The sequence below is a fragment of the Patella vulgata genome, chromosome 8, assembly GCF_932274485.2.
Source record: "Patella vulgata chromosome 8, xgPatVulg1.2, whole genome shotgun sequence".
Classification (NCBI taxonomy): domain Eukaryota; kingdom Metazoa; phylum Mollusca; class Gastropoda; family Patellidae; genus Patella; species Patella vulgata.
Window position 1 is genome coordinate 24,973,140 of NC_065886.2, and position 20,580 is coordinate 24,993,719.

Consider the following 20,580-nt stretch of genomic DNA (forward strand, 5'->3'; position numbering starts at 1 on the left):
TTATTACAGTACGTAATGACTTGTATACTGGTATGCAGGGTTATTACTGTATGTAATGTTTATATTAACAGGGTTATTACTGTATGTAATGTTTATATTAGTAGGGTTTACTGTATGTAATGTTTATATTAGTAGGGTTTACTGTATGTAATGTTTATAAGTAGAGTTTAATGTAATACTTATATTAATTACAGGTAGTACCAGGTGATAAAATAGCTGTTGATGGTAAAGTTATATATGGCCAATCAACATGTGATGAATCTCTTATAACAGGTGAAAGTATGCCTGTTGTTAAAAAAGTGGGTAAGTTGAACTATTATTAAAGTCCTGTAGTAAGTACTGGAGGACTTATGACACACAGCAACAGATAGACACGGACAACAGCCAGATGGCACATGAATATTGAAAGCCATAAGTGAACATAGTCACATCATATAATTACATTCTATCCAATCAAGAATAACACCATTTGATAGTGTGTCTAAAATCCAACTATTTTTAAAGTTGTTCCAGTGGCTACTTGTTAAATTATATCCCTTATAGTATTATTCATATATATCACAATATTTGAATAATTACAAAACTTGATTATACAGTCCAAAAACAACTTATATCAATGTATAATTGTGAATATCAGGACATTTACTGAAGATTTTAGTAATTTCCAACCATCAAGCTGAATGCATGACAATTTCTGTATAATAAGTACACTAAAGATTTATAAAGGATATACAGAATTTTAACTAATTTCTTATAGTTTGAACTATACATTATTAGTTTGGTAAAAAGATGTGTTTCTATCATGATATGACCTTGTCTTGCCAATGAAAATGTTTATTTTGTATACAGGTATGTCTGTGATAGGAGGATCTATTAATCAAAATGGTATGATATTAATGGATGCTACTCATGTTGGTGGGGAGACAACTCTAGCACAAATTGTCAAACTAGTAGAAGAAGCTCAAACGTCTAAGGTATTATATTAGTATTGTAGATATGTATATGTATTTAGTTTAGTTCTGAATGGAATGCTATATTAACAAATTGTTCTAGAATAAGTTGTGGGAAATTTTATGAAATTCAAATATAAGATGCTAACCACAGCACTTTTAAAATTCATTCTAAAATGAACCGATCATCTTGGAGTCATCAGAGGAAATCATAGGATTTTGACAGTGTATTATGAATGACATTCAGATGGCACTCGTGATACCACAAATAAAATGAATAAATAATGCTTCACTCCATTTAATATTAGATGTTTATTTGATTCTGGTTTTAATTTTGTTTAACTGAACTACATGAACATTGTACTGCCAGAATTTCTTTACCAATTCTCTATCATCTTTGAAAGTTAACTTTAGTCTCTGTGATTTGTTAGAATTATTCTTGTCCAAGGCAAATTGTCTGCTCATTAGGCACAGGTCATATCAGGGCCGTACTGTTAATGGCATAAAAGGGCCATCTGTCCAGAAGAGGGAGAAGTGATGAAAAATTTATTTCCTAAGACAGGCCAATATCAATATATAAATGTTTCCCATTTATGAGATAGTGAACCAAATTATTTTGAGCTGAATATTGTGAAATCTATGATGAACTGAGAGTGTAAACTCTTTATACAGAAAAAAACCATAATATGCATATAAAAACCTATTTGAGAGAAAGTCGTTTAGATATATCCAGATGAATCAATGTCATTTGTATTAAAATATACATCTTTTGAATATTAATCATTATCATAAAATTTTATATATTTTAGGCTCCACTACAGAATTTAGCTGATAAGATAGCTGGTTATTTTGTACCAGCTGTAGTTACTGTATCATTACTTACACTAGCTATCTGGACCTTGATAGGTTATGTAGATGTTAAACTTGTTAAACCAGATTTTAATGTAAGTATAATAAATAAAAGCATTACTTAGTAAATCAAAGTCATTTTAATAAGTGAAGGATATGTTTAGCCTTTAGGTAGTAGAGGACTTAGAAGCATTATTATTTTGTGGTTGGGGATAGGGCTAGACATCCAATATGCAATTTCTATATGACATAAAGACCACTTGATACCACTTTTAATTGGAGGGCTACACAGGCTTTGCAAATTTGGGTTGGACTTTAGTGTAAAGTTGAAATGAACGAGTATAGATAGGCTGGTACAAAAAAGATAGAATTATTATTACTATAAAGGTTTTAATTTCTGAATTTGAATAGGTTTGGTGCCAGATTTTAAAAGAAAAGTGTGTTTGAATGTGACCGGTTTTACACTCAATATTTAACTTTTATTCTGAAATATTGGAGCTTCGAGATATTTTATTTATACAATAAATATGTATTCTACTTTTAGCCCAATGGTCACATAACCAATCATGAAGTGATATTTCAAAGAGCGTTTCAGTTTGCTATCACTGTATTGAGTATAGCTTGTCCTTGTGCACTTGGACTAGCTACACCTACAGCAGTGATGGTAGGAACTGGTGTAGGAGCAACTAATGGTATTCTTATTAAAGGAGGAGAACCATTAGAAACAACTCATAAGGTAATTGAAAGTTGTGTTAGTATTTAGAAGGGGCATTAAACAGGTGCAATTGTGAATTGGTTATCAAATTATTAAAATTTGAGGGAGATGAATATGAAGTCAAAATTGATAGTAAAAAACTAATAATAGCTCAAATATAAAACTAAACTTCATGAATGTGCTTCCTTGTATGAAAAACATTGAATTATTATTGTAAAATGTGTGAAATCAATGAAACCAGTGTAATCTTTATAAGGCGATAAGTTAAAATAAATAGATTTAAATAATTTATTACCAGTTTAATTATCTGTAGTCAGTCTTAAACAGAATATTTAACTGGCATGTTTGAGCTTTTAAATGATATTTTTTTTACAGTTAAAACATATCGTGTTTGATAAAACTGGAACAGTTACACATGGTGAACCTCGAGTATCTCGTGTAGCCATTTTTGTTGAGAAGAAAGATTGTTCATTTATTGAAATATTATCTATAGCTGGAACAGCTGAAAACAGTAGTGAACATCCCATAGCAACAGCAATAGTTAAATATGCTAAACAGGTACAGTTATAGTTAACCATTCATTTTTCCAAGGAGTCATGTTATCTTTTGTCAGACAAGCAAAGTGTGCATAGTTGTTTCGATTGGAAAAAAAAAAATCAACTTGTATACATAGAGAATCTCCTACCAGTCTTTTTTTATATCAAAAAATATCAACACAAGTTGATAAAGTAACAAAAAACGAGGCTCTGCCGAGTTTTTTTTTTACTTTATCAACGAGTGTTGATATTTTTTTATATCAAAAAAGACGAATAGGAGATTTTATTTATCACCCAATCCCTTCTTACATGCACAAATAGATAAATATAATTCTTTGCTGTAGATTTCACTTTTACTGAACATTATGGCGTAGTGATACATCATTTTTTGACAGCAATTCAACCATTGCAAAGTCCTTTATATTGACCCAGTGTTTCCATCAAGGTCAATTGAATAACAATAGTTCATTTTTAATAAAAAAAATGTTACTTTTAATAAGAAATGAACTGTTTTTTTGAAAATAAAAACAAGTAGTTCCTTTTCAACTGAGATATCGCAGTAGATTATGAAATATATCACACAAGCGATATTTACTGTAGAATGTATTATTGGGTGATAAATTTTATTATATGCCCACATTTTCATCTGGACGTATATTGTTGTTTGTGGATACTCTACAGGTCGCAATTTTTATCCATGACTTTTAAATCATTGCAATTCAACCGTTGTTTCTTGTTCTATTAAAAGCTCTTTGTATTTTTGAATAGCTTACTAATGTATTTCTTCATATTATTTGCAGACATTAAAAGTGGAGACCTTGGCTAAAGTATCTGATTTTCAAGCTGTACCCGGTTGTGGTTTAAAATGTAAAGTATCACAAGTAGAATCTATATTAGAGAATGTAGATAGAAATGCTGTCAATAACAGAAGAAATCAGTTTGGTAGTTTACGTATAAAAATAGATAATCCTATATATGGTGATGAGGATGAATTAAGTGCTATACACATAGAAGGTAAGAATTCTCATACATAGAATATAATCTACTTTATATACTGGGTTAATATGTGAGTATTCCAACTCTTTCCTATAAAAATGTTAAACCAAACTAAATCTAGTTCATGCTATAACCAAGAGCTGTTAATAATCTTTGTATGAATATTTGTGTTCTTTATGCGGTCAGTTTCTGGCCAGAACTGGCTGGCTTAGAAATCCCTGTCCTTATATTTTGTATACAGAATGAAGTACTGAACTTAATTAGACATAAATGACTTCAAAACAAAATGTATAATCCAGTTTGTAATCTGTTTCTGTTTATGTATTAATTAAAAGCAAAGAATTAAAAAATAGATTTGAATGTTGTAACATGCATAAAAATGTCCAGCAGACAAAATGTTAAGAGATTTGACAGGAGGTGTTTAGAGTTCAGGTTTTGCTGTGTACTGATGATCATTTTCTTACAGCAGCCTGCCGACTGCTCTGTACCGAACAATACCAAGGAAAACAAATATGTTATTAATTAATTAATTGCTATTTAAAAGGATTATTTTCGTTTTCTTTCAGACATTGCAAGTGCTGGTGCTACAGCATCTAAATCATATGATGTTTTAATTGGTAATCGTGAATGGATGAATAGAAATGGTTTAACTGTTACTAAAGAGATGGATGATTGTATGACAGAACATGAAGAATTAGGTCACACAGCTGTATTGTGTGCCATAGATAATCGGGTAGCGGCCATGTTGGCTGTAGCAGACACAGTTAAAGCAGAAGCTCATCTAGCAATTCATGCATTAAAAGAAATGGGACTTGATGTTATTTTATTGACAGGAGATAATCAGAAAACTGCTAAAGCCATTGCACAACAGGTATTGAACTTGAAATGTTCTGATCTTTATGGGGGTGCAGTAGTGGTGTGATTAAGCCTGGTTACCATGTGTCTGGGGTAACTCTGATGAGTAAAGTTTGTCAAATCATTATGAAGGAACTTTATAAAGCACTGTATTTCAAACCATCATGGGGCATGATAAAATACTTTCCCGGTTTGTAGGATCCTCAGAGAAAGTTTTTCTTTAGTTCCAACCATGATGCCCGCAACGTACATACACCATCCCTTCTGCCAATGACAATTTAAATAAAGTGTTTTATTCAAGGACGCAAGGGTGTGACACACAGCTAATGTTAGGACCAATCATAAAACCATTTGATTACCTAGATCTAACTTGTTAACTGTGTATTTTCATTCATTTAATATCAGGTTGGAATCAATCGAGTGTTTGCCGAGGTTTTACCATCACATAAAGTAAAGAAAATAAAACAGTTACAAAGACATGGTAATAAAGTAGCTATGGTAGGTGATGGTGTTAATGACTCACCAGCTTTAGCTCAAGCTGATGTTGGCATAGCTATTGGAACTGGTACTGATGTAGCAGTTGAAGCAGCTGATATTGTTTTAATAAAGGTAAACTATGGACAAATAAACTTTTTAAAAATGAAATTGTGAAACTTGTATTTTATATAATTGCATCACAGTCAATAAAAACAAAGTGCCTGGTTAAAAAAAAAAAAGAATACCACCTATTAAATCTAGAATGGCCAAATTATAAATTGTTTTGATTTGATTTTAGACTTTATTCATCTTTGTCTCAAGTGGCATATTTAGTTTGTGCTGAAGGAGGCATATTGGGCAATTTTCCAGATCAAACAAAATAATTCTGTTTAGGCCATAATTATTTCATAAATCATTCATATGCCTCTTGTTCTCTTCAATATTCATTTGAGAATATGCAATTCAAATATATATTTACATACAAAGATGAAATAAATATTGATAATTAGAGTGTGATATGTTGTCATATAAAATATTTTACTATCAACAAGCCTAGATTTGTTTTCCAGATTATTGACATTGATGTTCAGTTATTTAACTTCTACACCAAGATGTAATTTTAATGTATTTATGTTTTTATAGAGTGATTTATTAGATGTATATACAGCCATTAAGTTATCTCGAGCAACTGTACAAAGAATAAGAATGAATTTTTTAGCAGCTTCTATATATAATATTGTTGGTATACCTATTGCTGCAGGTAAGAATTCAAATTAATACAGCGTTTTTAACTCAAATTTTAACTGTACAGACTGTGCAATTCAGTAATGTATACACTACACCACAAAGGCCATAGAAAAATCTGAAGCAGATTACAACTGCTACATCAAAATCATAATTTCAATTATCTTATGAACCCACTGATATAAAACATGAATATGTAATAAATTACCGTACACACATTTAAAATAAAGAATCTTAAACATTCTGTCTTAAATATAGATAATTCTGAATGTTAGGAAATATCTTTAGTTTGTGTGTTAAGTTGGTGTATTACACTCAAGTAACAACAGGCTAGATCAACTATGTGTGAAAATTGTATGCTATATTGTAGCAACTAGTGAAGACAGATGATTGGTAATGGGTGATTGATTTTGATTATATGTATATTATTATTGTTTACAGGTATTTTTACACCACTTGGTTTCTCTTTAGTACCATGGATGGCGTCTGCTGCCATGGCTATGTCCTCTGTTTCTGTTGTCTTCTCTTCATTACTCCTCAAATCGTAAGTATACAGTTCCCATAATTGAATTTAAAACGGGTTCGATTTAATGATTTGATCATTGTATGTCGTCATTTGACCTAGAAATTGGGAGAAACTCACTGATTGGCTGAAAATATTCAAATAAATTCAAATTTCAACTAATCATATACAGCTAATACTAGTTTGACCAAACATGTCAAACTTGGTGCGTTAACTGAATGTTTAGCAGCCTATGATTGCCTTGTCATTATGTCATGTCTGTCAGGCTGCAGTTGAGAATGAGTTAGAAATGTACATCACATATGTAATTAATAAGAAAAGCCGAGGTTATTTACTGTATAAACAAATGGAGTTACAGTGAAATAATGCACAAGAAAACACAGACAAGTCAATACATAGAGCTATTAAAGTTTACATTTTTTAAAAAAAGGACCATTACAGAGCTAGTAGTGTTACATAAAGTTGTTGTTTATTGCTTGCAATGATTATGTTATTTGTGTGTCTTGCACGCAGGTTAGTCGTATGCCCATGTTCATTAGCCCAGTCGGTGCAAAAAAATAGGACGTTTAACACCATTCATTTCATTTCTTTTGTCTTATGGGTTTTGTTTGTGTACATTTTTTTTCTTATTTTTAATTTTTTTTAAATTTTATCTTCTAGATTTAAGAAACCCAACAAACTAAAGATGATGACGGCAGAATATCATAAGAAATATTTTGACGATCAAACAGCAGATAATATCTCCATGCATCGTGGTGTAGAGGATGATTCTGCTAGTGCTAAGTCAAGTCGACAAGGCAGCATATTATCACGACTAAGTGGTAAAGCTAAACCCGCTACTCCTGATCAACGCAGTTTATTGGACCCAGTTACTGGCGATAATGACAATGAAATAGAAATGATAACTAAGTGCTAACTGTGATGATAATGAAATAGAAAAAGTGTTTAATCTGATGATAATGAAATAGAAATGATAACTAAGTGTTAAATCTGTTGAAAACAGTCATGAAACAAATGTTAACTCTGGTGGTAAAGAAATAGAAATGATAACTAAGTGTTAACTCTGATGATAATGAAATAGAAAAAGTGTTTAATCTGATGATAATGAAATAGAAATGATAACTAAGTGTTAAATCTGTTGAAAACAGTCATGAAACAAATGTTAACTCTGGTGGTAAAGAAATAGAAATAATAACTAAGTGTTAACTCTGATATTTGATCATGAAGTTCAACTAATTACCGATATTAAGTTTTAACTCTGATATTGATAATGAAGTAGAAATAATAAGTGAGAACAGCTAGTAATGGACTACTAATCAACCATTGGGAAAACTCTAAAATAAAATTATCAAAACAGCAATTGATATTAATTTTTTTTTTCAAATTGTTAATCTAATGATACAGTTGAAGGAATCCAAGTCGGCTAATTAAATGTAAATTTTGTACTTTTTTATTACAGAAATATGCTTTATCTTCAATATATTTACAGAATTAAGAAATATTCACTTGTAAAATAATGTACATTTATTTCCCATAATTTCATAATTGATCTAACATCTAACCCATAATTATATGGTTTGATGCATAAAAAAATTTCGAATCTGTAATCTGCTTTTGATACTGAATCTCCAAAACATTGGGGTGAATCTTAGCCACAATGTGGTTATTTGTTTGAAACACAGCTTTCTACTCTAGTAACAGTTGTATTCTCAATCCAAATACTGGTAATACAGTTGCTTAGTTCTAGACACTAATCACTAATAATATTGTCAACTGTAGCTTGTTAACAATTTATAAAGAATGATTAACAGTGATACAAAGGGTTAATGATTTTATATCTCTAAATCGATTATAGATAGCAAAACAACATATCATACATCAATGGTCAGGATGAAAAACAAATTTATTGTTTGTAAGCATATATGAAAATTTTTGCAAAGAAAATAACTTGAATCTCTGTGATTATAATACTTACTGTATTATTTGTAAACATACTTGTTTTTTTTTTTGTATATATCTTTTAAAATTTTCAGTCAAATAACTATGTTGGAAATCTGACTGATAATCAATTATGATCAGATATCCACCAGGAGTTTTATTTCAAAATTTTGCTGGCAAAATGTCTTTTACTAGAGTGCTATCTGAAAATATTATGAAAAATAAAATAAAAGTTGACAATTGACAATGTATGTACCTGTTATCGGTAAAATAATATCATTGAATTGTTCATTTCATTATTATATTTCAAGATTAATATATGATGTTATTTTTAGTATATAGTAAATATTATTGTAAAATAAAGTATTATAGTTGTTGTAATTAAACATTATGAGATTGAACATATTGAAATATTGAATATTCATTTAAATAGTGATAAATCGTTTTAAATTGTATAATAATTGTACTATAAAATATTTGTAATATATAATTATATTTTTTAATTCATTGTTGTTTTCCTGCAATGCTGTTAAACAGGATTGTCAATTTTATATAATGTAATATTAGCAATATTTTATATGAATGCATAAATGTCCCATTCTCCAGTCTTCGTATTGAAATAGTATTTCATTGACTTCTGCTAACACAATCTTTTGTGGCTCCAAGAATACTTGGTATCTTAAAAGGGATGGATGTCAGATAAGGTGGCATTGGTCTGTGAGGTATGAAATTCTCTGATGTGTCACAGTGATGATTTATTTAGATTGTTGTTGAACCAAATATAGTTGATTAATGATCTAGAGTGAAAATGGAGTTTAGTGTCCACTCTAGCTACACTACATCATTTTGGGACTAACATGATGTATTTTTACTCCAATAAATTGCTTCTGCACAGGGCCCTTTAATATTGAAGTCTGAGGAACCCATTAGGTCTGGCTGGCATTGTGCATGCATGGAACCAAATCTATGACTGAAAGGCCCTGAGCTTAGACACTCCCTCATTCTAAATAATAGAATTGTATTCAGTGTGTAATTTCGTTAATCATGTATAAAGTAAGAAATCCTATGTAGACAAGTATATGTTAACACTTATGTCAGTTATATGTATATAATCCAGATGTCTATGTTATATATATTGATATTGTATCTCTTATTTGATACAGATAAACATTATTAAATTATTTCATCTTTTTATAACTTTGTGGGGTGGTATCACCCATTTTAACCCCATCTTTTAACCTGTCAAATTAAATAAAACATATTTTAACTTGTCATGAGGTGTACGTCCCCCTTTTCTACATTCCTTGATCTCATCTCAATTGGTGGGTTTGCCAGTTTCCCTCAACTGCCCAAAACTGTTGTAGGCAAGAGAATTATTGAAATTAAAATATGCTATATTTTAATCTTCAAATAACCTAGTTTGTTTTGCTTGAACATTAAACCCTATTTTTTTTCTCTCTTAATGCAATGAGAAGACTATAAAACCAACTGTCTGCCAGTAAGACTCTCAATTCAAGTCATATTTCCCAGTTCTGACAGCTTCTTATGTTAACTGAATCAAACTGGTCATTTACCCTGAATATCACTAAGCAGTTGCAATTGCTGGCCCATACTCTAGAATATTTTAGGAAATAAATCAAAGATTGAAATATTTATTGAACAAGCTATCTATACATTGAAAACCCCAAAAATATCGGCCTGGAGAAAGAAAAGGTACAAATTAAGGGAAGTAACTCCATATGCTTTAAATTAACCACTCGTGATGCTGCATCTATTGTCTACTGGTCTGAACCTAGTTCCTTTAGGAACTGTCTCTGATCGGACGATGTCCGCTGATTGTTCATTTTCGTCCCTATATAGCTGCAATATGAAAATAACTCTCTTCCACACCTCTGTTCTAAGGCTATTTTGGAATCCTTACCGGCTATTTTTTACCGTGATTCTTCTTTGTTCGCCAAAGGAATCATTTTTTGCCGCATCTGACATTTAAAATAATATACACTATTTTCAAGTAGAATTTCGCGATTAAAAAGATACACAAAATACGTTTGAACTGATCAGCCATTACGATATTCGGACATGGCCAGACCGCATGTTTATTTAATCACCAAATTCTACTTGAAAATAGTGTTGCATAATTATAAATTTGTGTCAAATATAGTGAGAAATGATTCCTTTTGACAAAAAATAAAGAATCACGGTGACCAATAGAAGTTAAGGGTTCCAAAATAGCCATAGAACAGAGATGGTGAAGAGCTGTATTTACCGTATTTTCATATTGCAGCTATATAGGAACAGTTGTCTAATTACATGTTGCACGCTTTCTGTTAACGGTTTTTGAAATACATTGCTATTTTGAAGCTTAAGCACAGATCCTGGAACTTTATTGTTTGGGTCGACTGAATACTCCCACCCCACCCAATACCATCAAAAACCCTCGGAAAAAGTCATTTGTCCAAAATTATTTTTTATTTTGTTACTTTTTTCCCCCTCAGTTAATTTTATTCTTAACAGATCGTTTGCATGACAAAGGACACCTTTCATATACAGAATAATAATTTTGAATGACAATGGGGGTCTTACTTACGCCCAAATGATCAACCCCACAAAGTTTTCAAAAATTTTAATATCAAGAGTGCTGTCCACAAGATTAATAATTTCGGACGTATATTAATGTGGAAACGACTCAAAAATCTGTGATCGCAAAATGTTGAATTTCGATAAGATTTTTCCTTTGACTAAATGAATAAGCAGGCTATGTTTTTGAAAATTCACCAAGAAACGTGTTGCCCGTAACGGTCACAAAATATAGATCTATGACTAGAAATATAACTCGGCAAAATTTTGAAATTTGTCAGGTTCTTCCTTATACCATAATTTACAATCCCACAGAGATTTCGGAAATACCGTCCGAAACTCTTTCCAGCATCACGTTTGATTCTTCCTTACGACCAAATTATGAACAATGCTTCTGAATTTGAAAATCAGTACCAACCTGCAATGTGGACGAATAGACTCATTAGACGGAGGGGACGATAATATACGCCCACATTAAATGTGTCATAAAAAAAAAAGTAGCCACGTGAATTTAAAACAAGGCCGTTCGTGTCACCCTAACACCACCACAATTTAAAATCTTCTGTAGGCGTAGTTCTATTTTACAGTAGCCTACAGTGAACACCCGTTAAGGAAAGAACAGTGATTAAGACTATGTATTCTAGGCATTTTGTGTATAATAAATATAGTATAACACGGACATTTAAAAATCACCGTCTCTTTAATGGTTATTATGCTTAAACGACATCCTATAGGTGATGTGTAACCCATTCCCGGAAACTCAAGACGAAAATAACTGAAATTAAATGAGGTTTTACGTTTTACGTTTTGTAGCAACCGGACGAATAAAAACGGGCATACGTCAGGCAGTATGCTTTCGGGAAATTTTAGCCGGACACTGGTGTTTCCGCTTACTGTTCGTCTAATTCCTACTGCCAATGGTTCTTTTACGCACTGGCTAAGTGGGTAAGACGCTGGCTCGCTACCCTGGAGGCCGGGTGTTCGATCCCTGCATTGGCCGAGAAAGTTCATCCAGATTTTCCGGCGTGGTTTCCCCTTGACGGAGGGCCTGACAGGGACAGCAGTCTAGTCGTTCGGATGGGATGAAAAACCGAGGTCCCGTGTACATATTGGCGTGCATGTAAAAGATCCCTTAGCAGTTTGAATTCGATATAAGAGTAGGCCGTAGCGCCGCTGCCCGGGCAAAACTTCCCTCATCATTAGCCAAGTTCAGGAGCAGAACAGTAGGACGTTAAACCCCATTTCATTTCATTTTCTTTTACGCTCAGCCTAACGTGTACACGGGACCTCGGTTTTTCCTATCATCCGAGCAACTAGATGCTGTTCCTTGCCAGGCCCTTTGCCCACTTTCTTGACCAACACCAGGATATAGAACTCGGGAGGCCATGAGGTTAATGTCACAGCACCTTATCCACTGAACCACCCTGACTCCCAAGACCAAAAGACATAAGCGTGTAGCATACAGATACTTAGAATGTAAATATCGGTGTGATGCTAAATCTAAGTTAGGGCGAGGCTTTTAGAAAGTTAATTTTCTTAAGTAATATTTAACAAAAATAGGACCTAGAAAATGTTTGTATTTAATTTAAATACCATCTTGATCTCGATGCTCATACGGGCTATCTGTCAGCCACTGCCGGATGATTCTGAGAAATAAAGATAAATCTATTGCCGCGTGAAATTAATGTAACATGTAGCAATAACTTAGGATTTTATTCATTGTATTATAGTATTTATATCGACATGATTTTTGTAAGATTACTTTTTACTGTGTATAATATGAATGTCTATATTTGACTACTGGTTTGGAACAAAAGGGTCTAGTTGATCGGATAATCCACAAACTCGGTTACATTTCTTCTCTCAGAAAACTAGCACTGCTTTGTGTTTGATGACCATATATATATATATATCTTTGCAACGAATTGCCCTTTATCATAAAGGCATTCATTCATGTCTTTATTCATGTATTTTTTTTTTAAAATAAGAAGATAAATCAATGCACGTCCCCCCCCCACCCCCAACACAAAAATAATTTCAGGCCAACACATATTTAACTTTGAGAAAGATTTATTTGGTATACAAAAATGGAAATATTTCATTTTTTTGTTAATAATAGGAAGGTTGTTTACCTTGCAATAGCTAGGTAACATAAAAATTCCTGCCGAAAATAGCAACCCAACCCAAAAAAGAAAAATGCCGTGCTATTATTATTATTCCAATGATTTCATGCCAACTAAAACCAAATATAGATTGAATGATTTAATACGCATCGATCATTTCCATAAGGACAATTCTACTAGTAATAAGGATGTCCTGGAGGGGTATAGAAGCTTTAAGTACGCAAATCAGTCGTTCTTGAACTCCCCTCCGAGGCTGCGCTGAGATTGACGAGCAGCCGACAAAAGTTCCAAAATGGCGGAGGTGGATTGAAATTAGAGGTGAGAGTTAAACTTGCTTCTTTCCGTTACTGGGATTATTGCGTATCTGTGTGGTTGTTTGTCTACAGGAAAATCAATAGGTAACATGGAGTATTGAGTATTGCACTATCAGGCCTGTGTATGATATGGATATTGTTTGTAAACACGAGTGATTTTTGTTTTTCTCTGTGTGAATCGGTGAGTTTCTCTGACTCTTGTGCTTTGGCTGTAATGTAAGTGAAGGGATTCTACCGCTGAAGGTTATAATGTAAACAGTACGGTAAACTTTTATGATAGTTACTTCTTGAAAACAGAATATTCGCTTGGTTTTATTACCCATCTAATATTAGTTACACAGGAGCAATGTGTTTGCAAACTTTACAACTTTAGATGTTTTCATATGCCCATATATGTAAACACAAAGTTGATATGCTTTGAAGTAACAGCAATTTAGCTTTACAGAGAACAGCAAGAGTGGCTTGAGCCGAAATATCTTATTCTATTTCGATGCTAATGTATATGTAATCTAATTGAAAAGACTTTTGAATATACATGTATTTAGATATTCACCATTAATAATGAATCCAGTTAGCTTATGTCTATTTGAATCACTGCTACTGTATGTGTGGAAGAAACTATGCAATATTCCATATAATGCCCCTACATTTTAGTTATTGGTATAAATTGTGAAATACAGGCATTATAAGATTCGATTAATGTTACCATAATACAATAAATGATATATATTAACACGAACATATTCCTATTTAAAGATAATAATTCAGAGATAAACCCCATATCATGGAATATTTTGTAGCTCTATTTTATACAATGTATGCTCTTTCTGTATGAAATTTGATTCAACTGAATTTGAAAGAAATTTGATACTTTTGGCATTAATGTGGACCAATTAAAAATTACTTGACTTAATTAATTTAAAGAGACTTTATCACCAAGGAAATTAATGCAGTTAATTCTGAATAATATAATATTAAAAATAATTTAATTATTGGAAATTTTTAAGCTCTGCTCTACTTGGTATAACATGTTTTTTATGGGTGTAGGTTAAAGTAGCTAAGTCTCTAACTCAATATCATCCAAAGTCTTTTGACATTGAAAACTCGAATTATTTGTCAATTTAAATCAACACTGATGGGCTTCTGATATCCAAAATATAAGACAAAATAAACATTTTACCATTGGTACACGAATCATGTACAATAATGCGTTTCAGTGCCATTTGTAACAAGGGACTCGGAAGAACGGTGACGCCATATTCTTATCTGGAAAGCATGCGCAATAAATACTATCGATGTAGACTGGAATAATTGCAGACGCTAGAGATTGTCATTTGATTGAGACTTCTGGCATATTTCGCTGAACATAACCGATTAGAAATTACAGTAAAAACAGAAACGATTGAATGTAAATCAGTTATATTACATTATTATATGCGTTGCGACCCATTTGCGTCAATTTTTAGGTCCCAAATATTAGTGATTTACCTCCTTTAAACTCTGAAAACCACTTTAAAAGTCAATAGTCAATACCTGTATATCTTACTGCGACACTGACATAATATTCTGTTCAATTATGCATATGATCTAAACTGGAAATTAAACATTAAAATGTAAATGCACAATTTGATATGGGAATAAAAATAGAAATCAGTTCCATATTCACTTATAAATTATAAATGTTTGGAAAATGTTTATAACCAATAATTACATTATTGTAGGATTTTTAGGGCAGTAAGCATAAAAAATTGTTACATGTATTCATATTGAATTTGACCGTAAATTTCCCTAATTATGGTATATGTCCCCCAGCTCTAAAACCAAATTATAAAGATCATAGTCCAGTAAATATGTATCTACCCTCAACCCCATTACTAAAATTGATTATGGTACATAGAGTAGCTAAACTTCTTTTGGTTTCGTCAAAATAATGTTGAATTGGGTTGATTTGATGTTTTGGCTTGTTAACTTCTTTTTTTAAAAATTGGCTTCATGTGTCAAAAACTCAAAATCTGAACACTGCCTTTGTCTACAGAAATGAAATAGTTTTATTTTTGACCCAAATCACAAATCAAAGAGGTCTAGTCATTTTAATATTGTCTGTCAAAATGATTATGACCTGACATAACATTATGCACAAGTTCATTGAGACAGGTTCACTCAACACTAATTCAGACATTAGTGTTAAATGGGGCACTTAAATATGCACTGTGCTTTTCACTATGTTGAGCTTTCTGATGTTGAAAGAAGAGTCGACTTGGTGCTAATCTTTCAATAAGCAATGGTGGAAAAATAAAAACAAAGAGTAAACTTGACCAAGAAAAAAAATAAACACAAGGGTCACACAGTAGTGTAAAAAATGAGTAAAACAATCTCTTCAGAAAATACTAATCTAAAGGTAAATAAATTTTCAGAAAAAGTAAAAGTAAAAGTATTGATTGGTACACCTTTGTGTGTTATTGGGGTCCTTTTAGGGGCATCATTGTTGACTGCTTGTTAACAGGAAAATTTGCAAACTTCTCTCATATTTGTTTCTTTCAATACAAAACATATATGAAAGCACAAACAGTAATTCAGAATTCCGTATGTGTTGATAATTCTGAATATAAAACGATAGGCTATGTAAAAGTTGACACATTTAATTCCCCCCAATATTTTATTGAAAATATGACATTTGTCTTTTCAGGTGGTATAAAATGACCTGAAATAAAGTGTATAATGGGTAGATAACCCTACTGTGTTTTAATGGAAGTATATGTACTCATGGATTAATAAAAAAATTAAATTGAATGAGCGTAAAGAAAATAATAATGTGCTGATTGACATTTGAAAAACATATAATTTTATTACAAGTGAATGGAGTTAGTTTATTGTGTATTAAGAATCTGGATTCTCTAATACCTATGTGTTCAGAAAACTGCTCATATTTACTTCTCTTTCTGAATTAATGATTTATAAATCTTGTTTTCCTATTCCCCTACTCCTCTTTTGTGTTCTTCCCCTCCATTGCTATGGAGGCAAAAGGAAATGAAGAGGAACCTCCAAAGCTAGTCATACCAAAGTCAAGTTCTTTTTCTCCAAAAGTAACACGTCCAAAATTACCCTCTTTTGCTAGAAAGCGATCTTCTAGCCCTAGACATAAAACAGACCCTGGCCATGGAGAAATACAAGCTATTATGCAAGATATTCTTAATTTAAACAAGGTGGATTTTGTCAAAACGTATAGCCGTCCTATTACTCTGCGGTCTCAAATTGCACAAAAATCTTCATCAACTGATACATCACCAACAGCCTCACCAGCTGCTGGATCGCCAACAGTTGACGACCCCAGACAAGGCTTTACTAGAAATCGGAGTCGAAGTCTCAAATTGCTCACAAACAAATTGAAGAAGTTCGGACCAGATGAAAAAGTTAAGCTTACAGATCCCAACACAGTCTCTGAAGAAGTGAAAGCCCACATGATGGAGGTCGAGAAGTCTGCTGGATCTGGAGAAGATCTAGATGAAATGAGTAAATCTACAGATTCAGAATCCAAAGCTCCAAGTTGTGATTCTCCAGTTCCAGATGCTGATACTTTATTGGCCATGCGAAAAATTTCACAATGCACCAGTGCTGATGAAGATTCTTCCAGAGAATTCTTTGATGAAGCTGAGGAGAATGCTTTAAGTGATGCAGGAGGAGAAGGTCATTTAGCATGTGGACAAGACACTCCCAAGATCTATGCTGATGATGAAGGCCTTGGTAACAGTGATGAACACCAGAATCCGGTAGTCAGTACATTTACATATCAGCCAATTGGAAGAAATTCGCCATTTCTAAAACTAGCTGCCACTGCACCATATCCTAAACGGAGAACGGGTATTACAACGCTGAAGACATTAAACAAAGTTCAAAATTTATATGGTAAAGGTGATGACGATGGTGGCAGCAGACGACAACAACGCCTTGAAGGTTCATCACCAAATAATGCTCAGAAAGCCTCCCCGGTAAGATTTATTACACACCCTCCACATAGAAAAGCTGCATTCCATGAAGAAGGTGCAATGGATAGTAATGGTTTTGCAGCTTTTAAATCATCATCAGGAGATAGTGATGAAGAAGGTAAACAAAGTCAGACGTCGCTAGCAGATAGCCATCTGTGTCCTAGTGATGGTGGAGACATTGAATCATATCAGGATGCAGTAGAAAGTGTCACAACAGAAGGAAATGATCCAGAAAAACAAGATCGTAAAAATGGTAAATCCGTCAAACAAAAATCAAAAAGTGATCCAGGAGGAAATAAATGTGCCAATATGGGTGAATTTCCTTCTGTCACAGATTCTTCGGTATCTCAGAGTGCACCACTCTTGTCTAAGGAGGATAGATTTGACAGTATTGATGAGGACTATTGTGTCTCTGAGGACGATTCAAAAACAGGGGCAACTCCTGAAAGGTATATTTTGATAGGTGGAGATGAAAGTGGTAATGAAAGAACATCGGATGAAGATGACAAACCAGATAGACAGGAACGTGAACGGTCACCACGTGATACTCTTAGTCCTGTCAAACATGGAAGAACATCTGCATCCTCTGTTTTTTCATCAGCTCCTCCGTCCCCTAAATGTCAGTCCCCAACTAACGTGCCTGATTCATCAGACAATCTTCTAAGTGTGCCAACCCCTCGCAAACCCATTTTACGAAGTGCCAGCTCTGCTAGTGTATTACAGAGAGATAGACTCAAATTTGGATCTAGCAGTGGAAAAGACAAATCGGACGTGATACGAAAGTACAGTATTACAACTGATGATAATAATAAAGGGAACACTTTAGTACCTGATTTTACTCCTCTTGGTGATACAGGAGGAGCTACTAGTATGCCTTCAGTATGGAGGGATCGGATACTTACCTCAGATTCACCTGAACGTGATCCCGACTTTGTTAAGGTAAGGTCAAATTCTAGTTATCTTTTCTTATAATTTTCTGTATTGCATTTTGTTTACTGGCAACTAATCAACTAGGGTCTTATTCACAAGTTCACATATAACTAATATCTTATAAGGATGCAGCTTTTTCAATAGCTATCCATGCCAACAGATTTTAGTTCTCACTCTCAGCCAATGGATAAATCTGCATCCTGTGATATTTTACCTTAAATTTTTAAGAATAAGTCTTAATACATGTATCTTCTCCACATTTTATTGATTACTCATTTTATCCTTCAATATTGATGGTCAGACATTTTACATTCCGAGCATTGTTCTTTTCTGTCCAAATGATAGAGATCGCAGTTAAACCTGTACAAAGAGATCTCGAGAAGGAATTGATTTTAAATAAGTGGTTTTCTCTCTGCAAGTTGATATTATAGATGGATGTTTTATTTGATGAGGGTACCTATACATGAACAACTTGTTACAGGTCATTGAAACAGGTATTTGCTACAGGTGGTCTCATTATCAGGATTCACAGTATATTTTTTTCATATTACATGTTTTTCCACAAAAGTGCAAGTGCATGTATATATATTTTGGGCAGGTGGAGTCAAATACCATAATGTTCAGCGTTGGAATATACTCCTACACAATTTACATACATTGTACAGGTATTTATGTATGCAATTCTTTTTGTGAAATAATACAGAAGTCGGTTTTATCTAGAAATATTTGTAATTTAATAGTAGCATTTCCGTCTGAACATTTATTGTAAGTAGTAGTGATACATGTCTATGAGTTATAATGACCATTGGCTTGATTTATCAGTCTATTATCACATGGCACCAACAATTCAATGGTACGTGTTTGAAATGAGAGATGGTTAGTCTGTTGTAGGAGTTTAAGGAATTTCTTACTTCTCTCACATGAAATAGATACTTGAGGTAAATAGATTGGTAGGAACTACTTGAAGTGGCACATCACACCACCAACTTGTTTGTTGTTGTAATCTTGGCTTATTCACCAAAGTTAATTAGTCTTGTTTTTTTACAACCTTGCCATTGCCTACACTGCGGGAATAGATTTATGCTTGAGGTAAAGGTATATATAGGTCATCAAATGCATTCCAATGGGAAAAAATGCAAAAAAAACTTATGTAATTTTCAGAATTTGTAATTATATATTTACATGTTAGAAAATATGCCTATATGGAATGGTAGTGAATTAAATTAAAGCCTGAAGGTCCAAAATATTTTGGTAACCATACCTAAAACAATCCCAAACCAATGGACATGTTTAGACCTACTGTAACAAGAATAATTAAACCGTTTAATATTATGAAAGCTGTGAATATTGATTTTAACTGGAATATTAATGATTTTTGGCAATTTATTTATACATGTATTAAGAAACAAACTTGGCACTTGGCAGGTATGTATGTAAAACAAAGATCAAAATCTTCCAGGAAAGAGAATGCTAAATAAATAATGTGATGTGAAATCCATTACTATAACAAAGTACCGTACTTTTGATTGTTGTAAATTTATCTTGGGAGTAAGATTTAGGCTGGTTTTCGTAGATTGTAGTAGGGGACAAATTTGCCAAACTTTGTTGATTGACAAGATACCAGAATATGTTCATTACTCACACTTCATGTACATGTATTGAACCTGCATTTAACAAGGGTTTAGGTTAATTGTAGCTGTTAGAAAATGAAATGGTTCATTTTGGTAATTTTGACAAATTAGGCAGGTCAGTTTATTCAGTAAACAACATCCAAAATCAGACAGCTACATTTCTGCCATACATGTACATGTATCGACATTCCTTCACACATATATAATATAGGTACCTATATATTATCCGTTTTCATCATGTCTGAATAACTCCTTAGAAGTAGAAGTAGAACTCCAGTTATTACTACATGTACATGTATTTAACACCAGGATTCATGAATGGGACATTCTAGTTAAGTCAAATGTTCTACTGTTCTAAATGTAAATTTACCCACACAGTCAAAAGTTGTTTGTTGAGTGGTTGTTGTTTTAGTTTCTGTTAAATCATGGCCTCCAGATC

General features: G+C 32.8%; 2 protein-coding genes across 6 annotated transcripts in view; both read left to right on the forward strand.

Moving 5' to 3' along the window:
* The window catches only part of LOC126830848 (copper-transporting ATPase 2), a 46,133-nt gene extending 36,278 nt beyond the window's left edge, over window positions 1-9,855 (forward strand). For all 5 annotated transcript variants that reach the window (XM_050561288.2, XM_050561287.2, XM_050561286.2 and 2 more), the window contains 11 exons: window positions 195-303; window positions 850-974; window positions 1,760-1,894; window positions 2,344-2,535; window positions 2,890-3,072; window positions 3,851-4,064; window positions 4,613-4,917; window positions 5,307-5,510; window positions 6,021-6,138; window positions 6,564-6,666; window positions 7,306-9,855. In XM_050561288.2, coding sequence (XP_050417245.1) covers window positions 195-303; window positions 850-974; window positions 1,760-1,894; window positions 2,344-2,535; window positions 2,890-3,072; window positions 3,851-4,064; window positions 4,613-4,917; window positions 5,307-5,510; window positions 6,021-6,138; window positions 6,564-6,666; window positions 7,306-7,561 — 1,944 coding nt within the window. In that variant the 3' untranslated portion in view covers window positions 7,562-9,855. The remainder of the gene's footprint in view (window positions 1-194; window positions 304-849; window positions 975-1,759; window positions 1,895-2,343; window positions 2,536-2,889; window positions 3,073-3,850; window positions 4,065-4,612; window positions 4,918-5,306; window positions 5,511-6,020; window positions 6,139-6,563; window positions 6,667-7,305) is intronic.
* Window positions 9,856-13,421: 3,566 nt separating this feature from the next.
* LOC126830844 (rho guanine nucleotide exchange factor 17) overlaps window positions 13,422-20,580 on the forward strand; it is a 73,589-nt gene continuing 66,430 nt past the window's right edge. The window contains exons 1-2 of the mRNA XM_050561282.2: window positions 13,422-13,601; window positions 16,284-18,519. Coding sequence (XP_050417239.1) covers window positions 16,609-18,519 — 1,911 coding nt within the window. The 5' untranslated portion in view covers window positions 13,422-13,601; window positions 16,284-16,608. The remainder of the gene's footprint in view (window positions 13,602-16,283; window positions 18,520-20,580) is intronic.